General features: G+C 39.4%; 2 protein-coding genes across 3 annotated transcripts; one reads left to right on the plus strand and one right to left on the minus strand.

Annotated features, from left to right (window-relative positions):
* Positions 1-395: 395 nt before the first annotated feature.
* On the plus strand, positions 396-6583 carry LOC110370138 (chromobox protein homolog 5). 2 transcript variants are annotated; one of them, XM_021325869.3, is made up of 6 exons: positions 396-831; positions 1076-1219; positions 1871-2011; positions 2450-2596; positions 3241-3290; positions 3630-6583. In XM_021325869.3, the coding sequence occupies exons 1-6, from the start codon at positions 544-546 to the stop codon at positions 3652-3654; spliced, it is 795 nt and encodes a 264-aa protein (XP_021181544.1). In that variant the 5' UTR covers positions 396-543; the 3' UTR covers positions 3655-6583. The 2 variants fall into 2 exon arrangements, with proteins under 2 accessions (XP_021181544.1, XP_021181542.1); XM_021325867.3 differs by having other exon boundaries at positions 398-831; positions 3166-3290.
* Positions 6584-10670: 4087 nt separating this feature from the next.
* Positions 10671-18665, minus strand: LOC110370173 (vacuolar protein sorting-associated protein 8 homolog). Its single transcript, XM_064036929.1, is given in 11 exon segments — positions 10671-11213; positions 11215-12239; positions 12407-12577; positions 13525-13760; positions 14266-14419; positions 14670-14799; positions 14887-15218; positions 15341-16150; positions 17360-17539; positions 18222-18339; positions 18506-18665. Coding segments are annotated over 10 exon segments (3423 nt in total). The 5' UTR covers positions 18312-18339; positions 18506-18665; the 3' UTR covers positions 10671-10918.
* Between the last annotated feature and the right edge of the window lie 517 nt (positions 18666-19182).

A 19182-nucleotide genomic window follows, 5' to 3' on the forward strand; every position in this document is an offset into this window, starting at 1 on the left:
TCGCATCCCTAAGGGTGAATCCACATCTGACGAATATGTAGCTAATGAGTAGCTCGCGAGTAGTTTGCGAGCTGCCCCTCTTTTTTGTTATTGTTATAAAAAAGGGCACTAAGAAACAACGCCCGGAACGCCGAGATTGCTGTGCTTATGTCTGCGTAGTTGGCTGATCTTATATAAAAACAGCCGCGGCCGATAATCGGCTAGGGCGCCATTACAAACAAGACACAAAGACTCACCTCAAGATTCTAAAAATGTGAATGTATGAGAAGAAGTAATTTGTACGTTATTCCATGCCAATAAAGAATTCAAATACATGAGGCCATTCCGGCTGTATGAGAATGGCGTGAGACCACCGCACCCCACCCCGTAAATTCATAATAAGAAAATATGTTTTTAGTCGTGGCAACACTGGGCAACCAAGCCAAAGCAAGGCAATATCAAGCTCTTGGTTGGCATCCGTAAGTACTCCTACCTAGGATTTCCCCCCTTTTGTGGTAATCGGCATTAAAAGCGTACAGTATTGTTTACATCGCAAAATTCGTAATGCGTAAAATATCTAAAAGTCGTGCAGACGATGATGTGATATCGTCGACGAATGGGTCTGTTGATAATAATGATGCCAATGATGCCATTGATGATCATGCCGACGCGGTACGCCAAGCTGACCCAGATCACCCTGACGAAAAAGAGCCTGCATCTGAATCAACTGAAAATGTCGAATTAAATGAGGATGTATCAACAAGTACCACCAAAGAGACTCCCAAAAAAGGAAAAGCTAAAAAGACCAAAAAAAGGAAATCGGAGAAAAATACCGCGGACCAAGAATACGAGGTTTGTAGTAGCATCATATTTGTAAACAGTGCCAATAGCATTTAGATACACTTACTTGATAAAAAATTATAATCTCAGTATTTTGATACATCTTTTAAATCTCGTATATGCGCAGAAAGCTTGTTTTTATTGTGATTTTTTATTTGACGTTAAACACAGAAATACATTTAATGATTTTGGGCAAGAAGCTTGATGAACTCAAACTTTTGTAGTTGAAATGAAAAGTGTAAATAATCAATTTCAGGTTGAGAAAATTGTTGATTCCAAAAAGATTAAAGGGAAACTGCATTATCTAATACGTTGGAAGGGTTATTCTGCTGACAGTGACACCTGGGAACCTGAGAACACTCTTTCTTGTGCTGAATTGATAAACAAGTATAATGATGAGGTAAGGTTTGGTATTTTTATGGAGTGATTCTAAGTTGGTATGGGTAACATGCTAATGAGCTAATCACAGTTATTGCAGCTTAAAATAGTGGGTATATATTTTTTTATTATTAATTATGAGATTTGGTGCAGTGTTTTGATGAAATGACTAAAGTGACACTCACCTGGTCCGTGTGGGTGCTCAGGGGATGTAACTATCAACAATGTATCAACAAACAATGTATCAACAAAGGCTTAAACCCAAACCAAAGGACCCAGTCCTTTATTTATTTATTCTTTGTTGCACACTTAACAATACATATAAAAAGAATAAAGACAGTTTATGTACAATGGCGAGTTTAACCCAGAATTGGGTTCTCTTACAGCCAACCTTAAAGCCATGGTGAAGGCCGGTTCCCACATGTCTCCGTTTTACTGTTCCGTTTTATCGTGTACGTTTTTTTTCGTCGATGGCGTATGTAGTTGTATGAGTGACTTCACACATGGCACAGTATTCTGTATACAGTAAAAACGCCATCGACGAATAAAAAACGTACACGATAAAACGGAACAGTAAAACGGAGACATGTGTGAACCGGCCGTGAGATTTGATAGTGTCCTTTTGTCTGTTGATATATTTGATTTATTTCTTCATGGTGGTTCTTGGTTTTAGAAGGAGAATTCAAAGAATAAAGTAAGTAAAGCAGAGAAAAAGAACAATAAAAGGAAAGCTAAAAAGGAAACCAAAGTACCAGCAAAAAGAGCTAAAAACTCCTGGGATGGTAGCAATGCTGATGAAAATGCTGAGTATGAAGTAAGCAAACTCTTTCAATTAATTGATTGGCAATTTTGTAAGTTTCTACATATAACGAGGACTGCCGTCCGTCTGAGTTCCCTGGCTTTGTCCCAACTTACAAGCCATCTAGGCAGAGTCTGGACTAGTTTTAAACTGTTAAACCTATTCCTGCCTATGTCCAACCTTGTGTAAAACCCAGACTACAATAATAGTCTGGGGTTTCAGTCATAAATATTTATTATAATAGACCGAATAGCTTAGCTTAAGTAAAGAAATTTTAAAAGTTATTACAAGTTAAAACATACAGGTAGTTTCTTTTGATAGTAATAATACATAATATATCTTCTGATTTCTTTAAAATTAGCAGTAGCTGCTTCCATCAGTTCAATTGGGGAGGCTTATGTACCGTATGATGGCCTTATTCATATTTATTTACAATTATATACTTTGTTCTAGGTGGAACGGATCTTAGAGGTTCGTCACAAGAAGAATGGGAAAAGAGATTTCTTCATTCACTGGAAGGGATGGTCAAGTAAATTTGATTCATGGGAGCCAGAAAATAACTTAAATTGTCCTGAGTTGATTAAGAAGTTTATGGATAAGGTAAATTTACCACAGTTTTGAATTTATCACTTAAAGCTACATCCAGCAATTCCATTATATTTCTGGAATGTGTACAAAAGTTTAAATGGCTACATAGCCAAACGTGTGACAAGTTTTATAAACTTGTATTGGCGATTATTAAGATCAACGTGATGTCCCTGCGGAATGTACGGCCAGAACTATATGTTTTCTGAGGGAGCCCATTACACAAATCTCTACTGAAGTTTGGTAAAGAATTAACTTTAGTCACAACAACAATTATATTAGTTAAGAATTTCAATTGATGTCAAATATTCATTATATTGTTGGTTTCAATCCCTACTTCCCTACTAATATCATAAATGCAAAAGTAACTCTGTCTGTCTGTCCGTCTGTTTTACGTCTAAAACTTTGAACTGATTTTAGTAAAATTTGATACAGCGATATAGTTGACCTTGAGAAAGAACATACGATAGTTTTTATCCTGGACTTTAGAAGAGTTGTCCTGGAAACGCGATATAACCGAACTTGATGCGGGCGAAGTCGCGGGCGGAAGCTAGTATTTTATAATCTGTTAATTTTTCTAACAGGTGAGCAGGGCTCGATCTGTGGACTCTCGAAACCTAAGAGTGGCTCCTGAAACGACAAACCGATTCACATTGCAGGACCCTTCATCTGGACGTCGACTGAGCAAAAGGCGTGGTCAGCGTCAGAGGTGAGATTTGCTTTCATAGTAGACTTGTGTATTGTCACTGTTAGAATGAGTACGATTTATATACTTCATTCATTAAAATTGTGTATATTTGTATAAATGCTTTGAAGGTTCAATAGCTTTAATATCTTTCGAGATATTGTGTACTCTATTGCCATATAATTTTCGTATTTTTATGAATTATTGTACAACCTAAAAATTGAATAAAGAAGTGTATACGGGGAGAACATAAGTATATCAGAATTTAAATAGGCTAGTTCCTAATATTAGTGTGTTTTCACATACGAAAATTAATACAAATGAACAAAAATGCTAATATAAGTAATTATCTTTTGCTTACAGAGTGCGTTACGACAATGCTGAGTAATGATGTGCGCAATATCTGAATTATAGGATGGTATGTTTGTGTACCAAATTAATCTATACTATATACTATAATATTATAAAACTGAAGAGTTTGGTTGTTTGTTTGCTTGAACGCTCTTATCTCAGGAACTACGGATCCGATTCAATGTTACATAGCACATTTATCTAAGCCTTTATAAATAAGAATTTATATAAAGGCTAGGCAACGTTTTTATCCGGGTTCGTGTAGAAATTACCACATGATGCGGGTGAAACCGCTGGCAGAAGCTAGTCACAAATAAAGAATGTAAAGTCTTGCAGTTTTAAATTTTTTATGAATATATGAATGGCAGAAATTGTTTAATTGTAATAGCATTCATTTGTGTACAGTGAGTGGCTCTAATTAAATCTGGTTATACTCAAATATACCTTGTTGAAAAATGGTGGAGTCAGAGTTATATTACCATAATTTACATTTAATCAGAGCCGCTATTTATGTGATTGTGTTATAAAGATTATATACAATGACTGTTTTTCGCAATCCATATCTGACTTCTGACCAGAGTTTGTGAGGTCACCATATTGTACTGGTGTGCTAATGTGATGGTGATGAGCACTGGTCAGCAAGTACTCTGAGATTAATTTCGGAACACAGACTTATTATTAATATGACAGCAAGGCGGAGGTTACACGCGTTATTCTGGTGAACCATTTTTCCAATCTATCATTCAGCTGTAGATTTATACGTCATCAAAGTCTCTAACTGGTAGAATGAGCTTGTAACCACCACCTTTACAAAAAATATTTTAGCAATATTGGCGGACATACTGATATACAATAATTTCCTTTTCATCTGTGAATTATATTTCGAGTTGAATATATAACTGAACTGCAAACGTCATGAAGAACCAATATTGAGATAGGAATGCAAGAAGCAAGACTATATTTTTTTCTCAGAATCTCAGTTTCCGAATTGTCTGGCTACATATTTGGCATAGCTTCATCATCATGCTATTCAAGTGGATCTCTTTTTGAACATCTGTCCTACGATAGTAGGAATCCTTCGTTTACGAGCATTAATTTGCATGGAAATTTTCCACCTGACGGACCTTTACCGGCAAGAACGCTGCTTTTGTAGGCCAGTCCCCAGTATTAGGTGCAGCATGTTTGACTTCCTGAACTGGATCCGTCATTTCGCTGAAAAAGCAGTTTCAATTCCCCCTATGCCTTACCTCAGACTTCCAAACTTTGTCTTTAGCTCTTTTAACCTGCCTCACTATAGTCTAGCTGGATGTAGCGACGAGCAGCCGGCTGCGTGTCTATTCGACAATTATTTGCCGAAATTTCGTTCTCGAAAATCCTTCAATCCTTAGCCTAAGTCCAAAGACCCATTTATAAATAATCTGTGCTTTGTGCACAGAAAAATGGAGTATTAATATTTAAAGTCACAGCAGGATAGATGATGATCTTATGTAAAACATTATTGAGAGGCATACGCAGTATGTTAGGCAACATCTTTTTTTGAGATGGTTTAAAATGATTATAATTAAAGTAACCTACATATTATTATATCGTTCGCTAACAGTGCTGATCAATTATGCAAAAAGAATATTACTTTTAAAATAATTTTGAGCTACAAACTGTACTAAGTACACAATTATCTAGTGATTTTGTATGCAATTTTATGACTGCTGTATCATACATACATAAATGTAGTTGCATTTCTTTATTTTATGTAACGTAGACAAAATCGAAACAGGTTTATACTACGGCACCACTGATTTAATAATGGGATCGACATAAACGATTCATATAAATGGTGCTGTTATAGTTTGTACTTTCTACCGAATGCATGATTGAAATGCGTTTAGTGTTTTCAGGAAACATAGTTTATTTCCTTTCACCTTTTTACACACGAAAACATTATTATAAAGTCGGTATCATAAAAACATGTTTTTATACATACATAATAATTTAAGTGAAAAGTTATATGTAAAGGTTGATAACACTGAGAATTTATTTTTTAAGAGCAAGCAAACTATAACTGTACCGCACCAATGCACACAACTGTTATGCTTTCTACTTCTATACATGTTTAAGAAAAATAATTAAACAACACGTCATCTCCGAGGCTACGGTTTTTGTCTTTTTTCAGAACTATGAAAACCACGTAGTGCCTATGGACGGCGCGTTTAATCGTAGCAAACGTAGCCGTAGCGCGTAGCTACGTGTTCTTTAAACACTTTTTTAAGCATGTACGCGCATGTGTTTCATACAAATATATATTTATAAGTCAAATTATCGGTCCCATTATAAGAATGAATAATATTAGTTAATGTAAAAATTGATTGCTCGTTACTATACTAGATTTATTTTTATCTTATAAGCAAATACTGTAGGGATTGATGTATAACTTTCATTTTGAAAAATATACATAGATATACTAAGCCTTTATTTAGATTTTAAAGAAGTCCTATATACAGTCTCGGAATAAAAACGTTGGCCATAATCATGGCCTGGCCAGCTCGTTAGTGGGGGGACTGTCACACTGACAGTACTCAGTGGTGGGTGATTACTAAGCGCCCAGTTTTATTGTTTTATTTTGGGGTCAACTCACACCGAAATAGTCAGGATCTTTTTTTGTTAGGTTGGGCTTATTGGTTGTGAGGGTTGGGTTATTTTTGAGTTTGAAATAACCTCAATAATATTAATCATCATAATAATCAATTTATATTTAGTGTGGTTTTAACAACAAATTGCGAACATCAAAGGTGTCATAGATACTTTTGCTCCTTTTAGGTGTTGATTTGCCATCATTTTAATATTTTCTATAAGGTCAGCGTTTTTATTCCGAAACTGTTATGTTAAAAAATTAAGTGGTTTAATGTGTGCATTTCATTTTTAACTTCTGTACTAAAGTAGATAATATAATGAAAGAAGATTGAAATAAATTGTTTTATTTGATATCTTATTGTGATGAAAAATATATTTTATTAATGTATTTTTTGCTCATAACACGCAAAGGAGGATTCCCAAAAAAAACAAAGTCGTAATAATTCATGTAAGTACAGCGATGTAGACCATACAAAGGAGTAAAGGAGGTCACAAATTTGTAGATAATTCTTTTTGCATATATTCTAACCGAACTGGCGGCAGCTTGTCAACAAGTGCAGGAGTGTGTATATGTGTTTGAACCTTGTCAGCCTCGGTTGACCTACTAATCTGAAATGTTATGCTGCCTCATTTCACACACAAATAAACCGCGCCCAAACATTGATGCGTCCCGCGTGCAGTGCGCGCCGTATGGGAATAAAAGAAAAAAAATTAAATTATAAATTTAAAAAAACCCCCGACCCAAAAAAAGTACCCAATAATTATGACAAAAGGTTAAAAACGCTAAACCCTATAAAAAGCAAAAAATAACTTTTAACACTACGTAAACTAAATTTTGTCGTGTCGGGGGACCGCTCTAATTCATTACTTTAGATATGTGTTTTTTTTAAACGAATGTTGAAATTAGGTAGGTATCATTTGATTTATGAAGAAGGGTAATTCAGCAAGCCAAGAAAAATGCCATAATAAATAAATTGAATAATGCTACAAACATAACTAAACAGACATGGAAACTAGTAAATGAAAGTACAAAAAAGAAGAAAACGAGTAGATGCAGTAAGATTTTGTTTCTAAAAGTTAACGATGAATTGATAACTGATCCTCAGCAGGTCGCTGATATTTTTGTTGATAGTTTCGTTTTTAAATCAGCAACAAGTAGCATCGATAAAGAAAGAGCAATGTCGTATCTATTAGAGTCGACAAACAGAGTACCTAGATGAAAATTTAACGTACCATCCAACCACACCATATGAGATAGCTAATATTATTAATAAAATGGCAAATAAAACATCTTGCGGCTTTGACGATTTACCAATATCTATTCTAAAGGAGAATATAGAGTTTTTAGCTTTGCCTTTATCAGATTTTTTTAATAAATGTTTTGAAGAATCAGTCTTTCCAGACCAATTCAAACTGGCTAAAGTAGTTCCAATATTCAAAAAAGGTACAAAGACTGAACCGAAAAACTATCGACCAATATCTTTATTACCCACTTTATCTAAAGTGTTTGAAAAATTAATTAAACATAGACTAATGGCACATTTAAATGTAAACAAAATAATTAATCTAAGACAATTCGGTTACCAAAAAGGCGTCGGTTGCTTTGATGCCATAGACACTCTTATAAATGACATAATTCATAAATTAAATGACAAAATGAAAGTTGCTGGGTTATTCATCGACCTCAGCTCTGCTTTTGATACAGTGGATTACGATCTTTTACTTAATAAACAAGAGCACTACGGTGTCAGAGGAAAGTTTTTACTACTTTTAAAATCTTACCTACAAAATAGACGAATGTATGTAGAAATAAAAAGTGTTGATGATACTAATCATGAAGTAGTGAATACGTCTAAAATTGCAAATATAAAACGCGGAGTACCCCAAGGCTCAATCCTTGGACCTATACTTTTCATTATATTCACAAATGACTTAATAAATTATATGCATAATGTTCAGCCAGATGTTAGACTTGTTGTTTTTGCAGATGACACAAATATAATAACTGCTGCAAATGACTTAAAAAATTTGACAGTAACTGTTAATAAGTGCCTCCAAAATCTCAGTGACTGGTTTTCAGCCAATATGTTAATATTAAACACTAGTAAGACTAACATAATTTTATTTAAGACTACAACTCGCAATAGAGATAATTTAGATGTACAGATCCAAGGAGATAAGATCGAATTAGTAGACAAAGCCAAATTTTTAGGAGTTATTATAGATGCGAATTTAAATTGGAAACATGAACTCGCTGCTGTTGACTCTTCTGTTTCATCAGCGTGCTATGCACTCAGGAGCCTTAGAGAGTTTTTGGATCTTAAGGCTATTTACTATGCACTAGTAGAATCTCGTTTGAGATACAGCATCATGCTTTGGGGAAACAGCTACAATTATAACAGCCAGAGAGCGTTTGTCTTGCAAAAACGTGCCATAAGGACTATTGTTAGGATCGCACAGACAGAGTCATGCAAAGAACACTTTAAAGTATTAAAAATACTAACAGTTCCAAGTTTATATATATTAACTACCTTAAGTCACTTTGCTAAGTATATTCATCAGTTTGAATCACAAGAGGAAAGAAAGATACGAGAAAGTACAAGAAGGAAAACCTTCAAGTACAAGATAGCTCCAAATTTTAATATAGCTAAGCATTGCTCCGGGTACCAAGCAGTGGAATTGTTTAATAGGCTACCAACTAATCTCAAACTATTAATTTATAGCCCTAATTCATTTAAGAAGGAATTAAAGGCATTTTTGTTAGAAAAATGTTTGTACTCTGTGTCAGATTTCTTCAATTATAACTGTGTCAGGGAATTAAATTGTAACATCATTTTAACTATTAGTTGTAAGTTGTATGTTCTACACAATGTAATGTTGTTCTGAATAAATAAATGAAAATTATGTAAGTAGGTATTTATGAAGGTAAAAAGCGGTCCCCCGACACGTCAAAATTTAGTTTACGTAGTGTTAAGTTATTTTTTGCTTTTTATAGGGTTTAGCGTTTTTAACCTTTTGTCATAATTATTGGGTACCTACTTTTTTTGGGTCGGGGGTTTTTTTAAATTTATAATTTAATTTTATTTCATGCTTTTTAAAGGAGCTCCTTAATTTTTCCTTCTTTCATTTAATTTATTTTATCTTAAGATGGGGTCGCTATAATATGCGATCTCAGCCAAAGGAAGCTGTTTAACAATCCTCATGACAAACTGGCTCTGGGAGAATTGCACAGATTGAGAAACAATAAAGATTAACCTTTGGACATTCTAGATTTTCAGCAAAAATATAAATCGGTTTATCCGTTTCATTCCGGCATTCCAGGGTTTCATCCGCCACATACCATTTCCAGCATCAGGTTCTCGTCAATCAGGAACATGAAGAGGACTCGTCAAGACAAATTCAACGAGCCCAAACTCGATGGGTTTACTAAAAGGCAGTTCAGGGTTACGTCTCCTACCTTCGTGCCCTAACAGCAGACCAGCTCAGTGGTTCCAAAAGACATTAGTGTTTCAAATTTCAGATCCCACATATACTTGCAAGTAAACTGAGCGTGTAACATTCCTATCACATCTAGCAAACGAGCTGATGACCTTGAAGACCTGAACCGATTTCCACCAAACATAGCTAAGAACACTCCCGTCTGACATACCTTTTAAACAAAAAAAACCGGCCAAGTGCGAGTCGGACTCGTGCACGAAGGGTTCCGTAAATTACAGTTAAATCAACCTATCTCAAAAACTATAAGAGATACTTTGATCAAACCAAAAATCGTTGAAAGAGTTAATTAGCATGCATCACCTCTATTTTTTTTAGAATTTTATACCCCGTAGTTATAAAAATAGAGGGGGGGGGACATACTTTTTACGACTTTGAGAGCTGATATCTCAAAAACCGTTCACTTTAAGAAAAATGTTTTTTAGAAAACTTTATATCATTTTAAAAGACCTTTCCATTGATACCCCACACGGGTATGTACATCGAAAAAAAAAATTTCATCCCTCAGTTACATGTATGGGGGGCCCCACCCCCAATTCTTTTTTTTACTATTTAGTGTCATATTTTTGTAGCGGTTCATACAACACATATTCCCATCAAATTTCATCACTGTAGTACTTATAGTTTCCGAGTAAATCGGCTGTGACAGACGGACAGACGGACAGACGGACATGACGAAACTATAAGGGTTCCGTTTTTGCCATTTTGGCTACGGAACCCTAAAAACCGCATTACAATCGGATCATCCGTTTGGGAGCTACGATGCCACATACACACACACACACACACACACACACACACACAGACACGTCAAACTTATAACACCCCGTCGTTTTTGCGTCGGGGGTTAAAAATCACAAGGCGTTATTATATTATAGGTATTATGACAACAATGGTGATTAGGTGCTACAATTAAATACACGTTAAATAATATAATATTCTGTTTTATTATTATATAAGTAACACTAATAGGTAAATTCTGTATAATACCTAATGATCAAATTGTGAGTATAGTTTGCGGTGACCCCTCCTCCCCTCCCCACGGAGTCAATTGGCGCAGTTATAATTTTTTATGCATACATACAATGGGTACACAAATCCGACGTAATTTAAAACAGATTAGGAGGAAGGTTGATTTTCTGTTCTTTTACTGATCGTAAATAGAAAATTGCTTATGTCTATGTACCCTCGAGGTCAGGTCGCGGCGGAGCTACTAAAACTAATTCGAAACCATGCGGCGGAGGCGAGCGGCGGCGGGGCGCGCGCGGCGCCAGAGTCAGCTCGTCCGTCGGCGCGCGGCGCCCGCACGCCCCGCAGCTCGCCTCCGCCTCGCAGTCCGCGTGCACCGCGCGGCCGCAGTGCCCCGTGCGCGCCGCCGGCCGCTCGCTCAGCCGCCGCCCGCAGCGCACGCAGCGCCCGCGCACCGCCAGCCCGCGCCGCGCCGCCGCCAGCGCCCGCGCCAGCCGCTCGTGTCTCGCGCGCCGCCGCCCGCGCCGTGCTCTGCCACGCGGCGCGCCGGCTGGCGGCGCACGCCAGCACCGCCAGCGCCACGCGCGGCTCGCAGGCGGCGCGCAGCGTGTCGGCGACGGGCACGTAGGCCGCGGCCTCCAGCAGCAGCGCGGGCGGCGGGGAGCGCGCGCTACGCAGCAGGCGCGCCCACATGTCGGCCGCCGCGGAGGGCGGCAGCGCGGCCGCGGCCCGCGCGCACAGCTCGCCGCCCTCGGTCACCAAGCGCGAGCAGATCTGATCGTCGTCGGTTGCGGCGGCCAGACGGAGGATCGCGTCCAGAGCCGCGCTCGGGTCCCCTACCGCCTCGAGACACGACGGTTCGGCTTCAGGAGGACCTTCTACGCGGACAATAGCCAGCGCCTCTTCTGGACGTACGAGGCCGACATTATCGGCTAGAAATGATCGCACCCGATTTGGACATTTTCGACAAAGGTTGCGCAAATGTGCAGCGGCAGCTTCATCACGCAGATGTCCCGCCTCCAGAAGACTTTGACCAAATTCAATTATTTGTTCGTCAGAAATCGATTTCAAGATTTGATTGAAGTCAGAAAGGCGTTCGCCTGCAAGGCAGGCCGCCGCACGCGGTCTTAGTTTTATCAATGCCGGAAGATATGTTTCCAATGATTTTGACGCATCTTCATTTGACTCCACCAGATTTTGAAGGTAATCGAAAAGTTCATCTATGTCGGCATTAGACGGCGATACGATATTAAAGAACTGGTCGAGTGCGTTTTGATGTCGCGCCAGCATGGCATCTATGCGCCAGAGCACGCGCGGGCGCTGGTCGGCGGCGGCGTACTGCTCGAGCAGCAGCTCGGGCTGCGCGCGGCCGCGGGTCAGCAGCACGAGCCACGCGCGGTCGGCTCGCTCGCAGTTAGTGATCGCCGCCAGCTCTCGAAGGCTACTTATTACATCTTGGTCGGACGGGAGTGCGCCTGAATTTAATTGCCCTGTTAAAAATTCCAATATTTCTACGCGGTCTTCGGCTTCCTGAAAGATAATTTTTCAATCCTTAATATGACTTTTTATCCGGTTGAGAGAAGTAGTTTCATTAGCAAGTATTCTATACGCATTTCTTAAATAGACTTCACACATTCCTGTTAGTTTTAATATTGTTGACAAGTGTGCATAAGCAGTGTAGCACATGAATAACTTACCGGTAAATCTCGCGCAAAAGTAAGTAAGGCACGGGCAACCCTCAGTTTGTTCTGTTTCCCAAGGGGTCCGACAAATGGTGGATCCCGTGCACTCTGCTCCAGGAGCCGGACCGCCGAGGCCGCGTCATGTTCTACCATCACCTTCAGCGGTGATCGCCCTCCGATTTCATCCTGTAGATAGATGGATTATCTTATACCTGCATGTATGTTTATAAGCATCCTCGAAATGTAGATAAATATTACCTAAAATATTATATCTACCTAGTCCTACTATCCCCACTGAGTGTTGACTATCCCTTCCAATAATTCAATGTGAACGGGATTGCGGAGCGATCTGATGCGGTTCAATGCGGTGCGAAAAAGCGTGACCCGTAACTTACGCAGTTAAGTTTTGTCTCGTAAAATGTAAATACATAGAAGAGAAGAAAGACAAAGATCGAATTCAGGCTGCTTTGCAGCATACTATATTTTATGTGCGTTTGATTACCTAGGAACTTTCAATAAGTAAGTGGGGACTGTTTGCCGCTTTCGAATCACACCGCGTCGTTTTGCATTCGCATTGAGATCGCTGACGCAGGAGGCGATGAAAGCGGTCCAAATACCATCCTATTAATCCTACTTCCTCCTAATATTACAAATGTGAAAATTTATGTATGTTTGTCACGAAAAAAGGGCTGGACCGATTTAGTTGACATTTTGTATGCAGATACTTAGGTGGTACCCTGGATTAACACATAGGCTACTTTTTATCACACACCACGCGGGAGAAGCCGCGAGTGGCAGCTAGTGGAAAATAAAATGACTAGCGAAGATGCCATAATGTAGAATCTGCTTAGAAAGTGCGGGTGTTCGAGGGACGAGGAACTTTATTGCTTCCGCCCTTTTTTGTAATATCAAAAATCGTTGATAGATTTTTTAAAGAACTCCAACGACCCGATAGTTCACTCTTAACTGATCGTTTTAATCACGTACCTACTCCTGTACGTATTTGACTTAGAACGCGTCATAGCTTAGACTGAGAGGGCGCCTGACCTACCTGCATTATGGCATCTCCGCTCATCTTTCCTTCGTGTTTCTTTATCAAACAAACGAGGTGGTGGTGTATATATGTGACGTACCTGAGTGTCGAGCATGGCTTGCAGCGCGTCGTGGCGCGCGGAGGGGCGCGCGTGGCTGGGCAGCGCGCGGCCGGCGGCGCCGCGGCCCGCCAGCGCGTCGGCCGCCGCCACCACCAGCGCGCAGCCCGCGCATGCGCCGCGCGCGCACCGCGCCGCGCCCGCCGCCCGCGCCGCCTCCGCCGCCCGCGCCGCCTCCGCCGCCCGCGCCAGCGCGCGCATCGCGCCGCCCCCGCCGCCTGTCACACGCTTATTTATTCACATCTTAAACACCACCAACCAAAAAGTCTGACAACCAGTCTCACCAAGGGGTATCAGGTAACTCAGGTAACTGGGTTGTGGAGGTCAGATAGGCAGTCGCTCTATGTAAAACACAGAGACTCAGCTGCATCGGGTTGGAAGCCGACCCCAACAGTTGGGAATAGGCAGATGATGTTGATAAAGCTCAACAATCATATTTATGAATTTGGCAACAGACAAATTACTACTTCGCATGCGATTTCAAATTGAAAAAGTCATATGTGGCTGTAAAGGTTGCGATTGAATGGTACATGGCGGGAGCATGGGTTTGCCACCAAATCACAATAAAATATGCGGTAATCTGGATAAGCATGGGAAACAGCCTTTATGCTTCTATCGTATTATTATGAAAGATAGATAGAACAAATTAAACATGTAAATACATTCGCAGATGAAATCGCCGTTAAGCAGTTCAGTAACACTACACGAATATTATGTGATTACCGAGTGCTGCGGCAATGGCGCCGACGGCTCTCCACAATCCTCTCTCCCTGGTGAACACGCTCGCGCGGTGCGGGTCGATAGCCGTCAACGGCAACGACGCTATGACGCGTTCTATAAGAGCCGGCTCGAAATCAGCCAACCTCTCGATCAATGCCTGAAGTACAATAAATAAGATCATGTTCCACCATTATTGAGTTTGTAACTAGCTAGCTAGACGATAGCCAAACCCTGGAAAACAATACCTCGTTATGGTGACAAGTTACTGTAAAGATGTTTGTTACTATTTTTCGCAAGAGCTGTAAATATTTCTAAAGCTGTTTGTTTTTTAGACCTTTAAAGGGTGAATTCCTTGGAATGGGTTAAATATCAGGCAAAACTTAGTTTTCAATATTAAAAAAGAGTACTTGTGTGGAATCCGGTGACGGCGCTAGCTCAGCTGAAGATAACTCGCCGCGAGCAGCTGCGTCGCCTATTGCTTCTACGAAGGCTTCTTCCTCGGAGCAATGTTCCCATAAACGATTCCATAGTTCTTCCCTAAAATTTTTAAATAACTTGGTTAATGTAACACATTAATGTGTTTAAGCAAATCAAATATTATCTTTTACATAAGTGGAAACTTACCCTAAGTTATATTTCAAGCACACCTTAACCGCTTGGTCTGCAACTTGCTTATTACTCAGGATGTGAGGTCTTTCTGATAGATTGTCTATGAACTGATAAGCTAATGTTTCGGCTTCAGGTCCCTGAGTGGAGCACAGCAGGCGCATGGCATTGAGGTGGCGGCCGGAGGCGAAGAGCGCATGCGCGCGCGCCAGCAGCTGTCGCACGCGCACGCGCGCCACGCCGCGCCGCCCCAGCAGCGCCAGCGAGCCCGACCGCGCGCACGCGCCGCCCAGCGCGCTGCCGCCCGCACGGCACATCGCGCGCGACACGCGCCCGTCCGTCCAGTGACCCTGGAATTATACTACTGTCACTCCTCACGACGTGTGCGACTACTCGTGTACGTGAATATACACATAAAGTATTGCACTTCCTTACAGCAACACTCGCAATTTTGCTATCCAGCGGTACATACCTTGAAAAAGGCTGATGCGTATACTGGTTCCATATGCGAAAGATCCAGGGGTTTATCATAATCATCTCCCCACAATCTTAGATTCTCATCAGCGTCGAAAATAGCAAGATTACCGCCTAGCCAACCCAGCCATAAAGGAGTTGCCTTTAATTCGACTCTCTGGATAGGTTTAAGAGATATGGATGATCCAGTAATAGTCAATGATAGCCATTGCAGTGTCTTAGCACGACCACATACCAGCACTCTATCGTCCGTTTCGCTCCACTCTAAGACCGGGAGCGTGTCCGGAGGTCCGGTGAGGCGTAATCCCGCTGCCCGACCCCCAGCAACTATAATAACCCTCGACAATGTGGCCAGTGCTAAAATACGGGCGTCACGCGCCGCCATCGCTACTACTTCTCCTCGTGCTCCAGAGAATAGGCAAGAGGATCGTGCTGATCGAACTCCTAAGGGCCGGGAAAATTTGATCAGCCATACAGAACCGCCTGTATCCAAAGCCAGCCCTGAAGTGCCCGCCCAAGTGACACGCAATGTGCCCCATAACTCTCCACCCAGAGTGACGCGTCTCAGTATAGTTCCACGTAGACTTTCGTATTGACATATAAGTCCTCTAGCATATCCAGCAAGAAGTCGTGTGCAGTCTTCATTGTAAGCTAAACATGATACTGCTCCCCGATCAGTATTTAAATCACAGACCCATCTTAATGTTTGCTCATGAAAAGACAGTAGGTGGCCATGTGCAGTTCCCACAGTTAATTTAGCTTCTGTGCCAACACTCAGTGCTGTTGCAGCTCCAGCTGATGACCTCTCCTTTAGAAGAAATTAAAAAAATATTAGAAAATAATTATAGTTCTTGAAACCATTTGGTACTTTTGTTTGGTTTGGCATGGCAGAGGTATGCAACATTATGTAATTCAGAAATTACTCTCACTCATGTGCTCAGAAATTAGTTGGGACCAGAAAAAGAGCTTTGACTACTTGTGAGTGTGGTGAGAACTATGTAGCCTTTTCAATTATTTACTAAGGACAATGCTCATGAAGTATGAGAAAAAAACCCAGGCCCGGCGCAAAAGAAATGTAACTCAAAATATAGGTAAAAATAAGTAATTAAATATTACATAGGGGGCATTATCAAAATCAGTGGCTATATGTGTGAAATTGCTATTCGAATTTTAACATCTGCGGTACATTGCTAGTCGAGATTTTAGAGGTAACATAATGTATTAGTAAAAGGAACAGCAAACAGATACAGTTGTGGTTTAAGAGTGTACATAATGACATGTTTATAGCAACTTCTCCACTATTCTACCTACTTTTACAACATAATAGGATTATAGAACTAAAACAGGATATGAATGTTCTTTTCATTTTAATAATAACGCTTAAAGTCATCGATTCTTTATTTCTAACACGACGAGATCAAAAAATGTTGCGGGATGCGCGAACTGTTCCTCATGTCTAGCCCACCCTAAGTAATGTAAAACGCTCATGACGTGATGACGTGGGCGCTGCAGCCTGTACTTCTGATTATCTGTATTGATTTATCTTTTTGGAGAAGCTTATTACTTGCCATATTACTTGTTTGTTGTTTCAGATAGCACTTTAATTAAACTATAAACCCCAGCTGCTCATGTTACCCCTTTAAAAAATCAAATAGCAATTTCATACATTTAGCCATTGATTTCGATGATGCCTCCTATGCAGTATTTCATTACTTATTATTACCTATAATTTGAGTTACTTTTTGTTTGCGCCGGGCTTGGGTTTTTTTTGAGCATTGTCCTTTTCCAATTATTTTATATCATTAAAATTTTGCGACTATCCATGATTAAATATAAAATTCTGTACATTTTGTTGTTATTACAACAACATATTTTTTTTGCAAAACTTGACTATTCCTTAATTTTACTGAAACAGGAATTGCTGATCAATTAAATTAAAAGTTGACCCTTTCAGTTTTACATATACATATATTTGAAACATTTTATACAAAGGGTCATGTCATGGAGAAGTACTTACCTGTGCTTGTAAAAGCTGTTGTGATATGCCTTGTAAGAATTCTACTTGTAATGCAGAGCAAGCTGCTGGATCCTCAATATATTTTGTTTCTTTGGGTTTGACCTCTTCCTCTTCAGTAGACAATACCTCGGCTAATGTTGGAGCTTCACTTGCTGGCAATGCATATTCAATCTCATCCAACTGTGAATAAAATGAACATATTAATAGATTTATTATTTAAAATGTGCATGCACAACAATGTTTATTTTATTTGTAAGTTATACTTGCAGATGATGACAGTTTTATGTAATTTCAAGTTAACTTTGTAACAAATCTGAACCCATAGCTGTAGAGCAATTTCTTGCGAATTTGTGACAGATAGAGAGTTACTATATCATTTGTTGTCAGGATATATATAACTTTTTTTCTGGGAACCATTTCACATGGGGATATAACTTATTCAAACAGAAAATGCACTAATAAATATTATGTTGTATATCAAATAATACACCCTACTTATTTTAGCACAATGTCGAATGCTTGACCCATTGATGAATATAACTAAAAAAATATATTATCTTGCCTATTTTCTTGTTTCATTTGAATGTATAAGCAGGATCAAGATAGTGCATGAGTAAGATTTAAGTACATTAAATTATGTAGATCAGCAAAGAAGTGAAAAATTAGATGGCAAACTCTTAATGAGTAAATGTTTTAGTACTATACTATAGCAGCAGGGAGGGGGCGTAGCTAGCGATAATAATATGTAACACAGTTTAAAATAATGTTCCTAGGTTAATAAAGAATGAATCTAGTAGACACAAAATATTATATACTTTAACGATAAATTTCGGTACTCTGGCGCACTAATAAACGTTTTTACCTCTTCAATATCCAAATATTGAAGACTTTCAACTGATTCCAGATCCGAGTCTAATAATGACTGAACGGAAGGTGTTTTTAGTAAATCCATCACTTCAAGCAGGTCTTGCTGAATATCTGTGAAAAATAATAGGCATAGATATTATAATTCTCGTATAAATTATTTTAATTCCTAATTAAAAGATATTAAATCGCACAGCAAAACATCAGCAATCAAGATTACTGTAAGAATCGTACTCTTTTTTAAAACTGTGATAGGTAAACGGTATTCGTGGAAATAGATACCTTCTAAGGGATGGGATGTAATGGGACGCCTCTCCCTCTTTATTTACAATATGAATTTGTAATCTTTTAATTATCCATTATCTATCATTGTATTGTAATTTGTAATTGTTCGTCTTGTCACTCTGCCACCAAGTTGTCTGTCATTGTCATTACCTGTCATCTGTGACAGAAAGAAATGAAAAAAGTTAAGATTATGTTGGTAACGTATCCAAACGTATCGTAAGCGCATAGTATGGACCAGTGTGGACACGTAAGTACGGAACTTACGTCCAACTTAAGTCCACTTCATGAAAGAAGTCCCGCGGAAAATTGTGGAGCTATATATTTTTGTACGTATTTAATTTACTGAGCTATCGCATAGACAAACACTAACGCTGCGTCTACGGGACTTGTCACACATTTCACAAGTATAGATCATAGAAAACTAGTTGCATTGCCAGGCAATGTTTATTCTTAGACCAAAGAACAAGCCAGACCAAATAATTATGTTATTCATAGTTATATTTCTGACAATTTTCACCAAAATCCATCCAGCCGCTTCCTTCCACACATCCAACAAGCATGCAGACAGACATCACTTCACGCTCACACTTTCGTATTTATAATATCGCGTAAGGCTCCAAACGGAGTTGGGGAGTAATGTTGGGAATTTATTGGTTTTATATTGTCATCAGAAC

This window comes from Helicoverpa armigera, chromosome 11, assembly GCF_030705265.1.
Source record: "Helicoverpa armigera isolate CAAS_96S chromosome 11, ASM3070526v1, whole genome shotgun sequence".
Classification (NCBI taxonomy): domain Eukaryota; kingdom Metazoa; phylum Arthropoda; class Insecta; order Lepidoptera; family Noctuidae; genus Helicoverpa; species Helicoverpa armigera.

Excerpts from the sequence above, each read along its gene's own strand:
- LOC110370138 (XM_021325867.3), top strand. The coding sequence starts at position 544 with ATGCGTAAAATATCTAAAAGTCGTGCAGACGATGATGTGATATCGTCG. Across the intron at positions 2,012-2,449 it reads ATGAAAATGCTGAGTATGAA|GTGGAACGGATCTTAGAGGT; the intron begins GTAAGCAAACTC and ends ACTTTGTTCTAG. Across the intron at positions 2,597-3,165 it reads TTAAGAAGTTTATGGATAAG|GTGAGCAGGGCTCGATCTGT; the intron begins GTAAATTTACCA and ends TTTTTCTAACAG.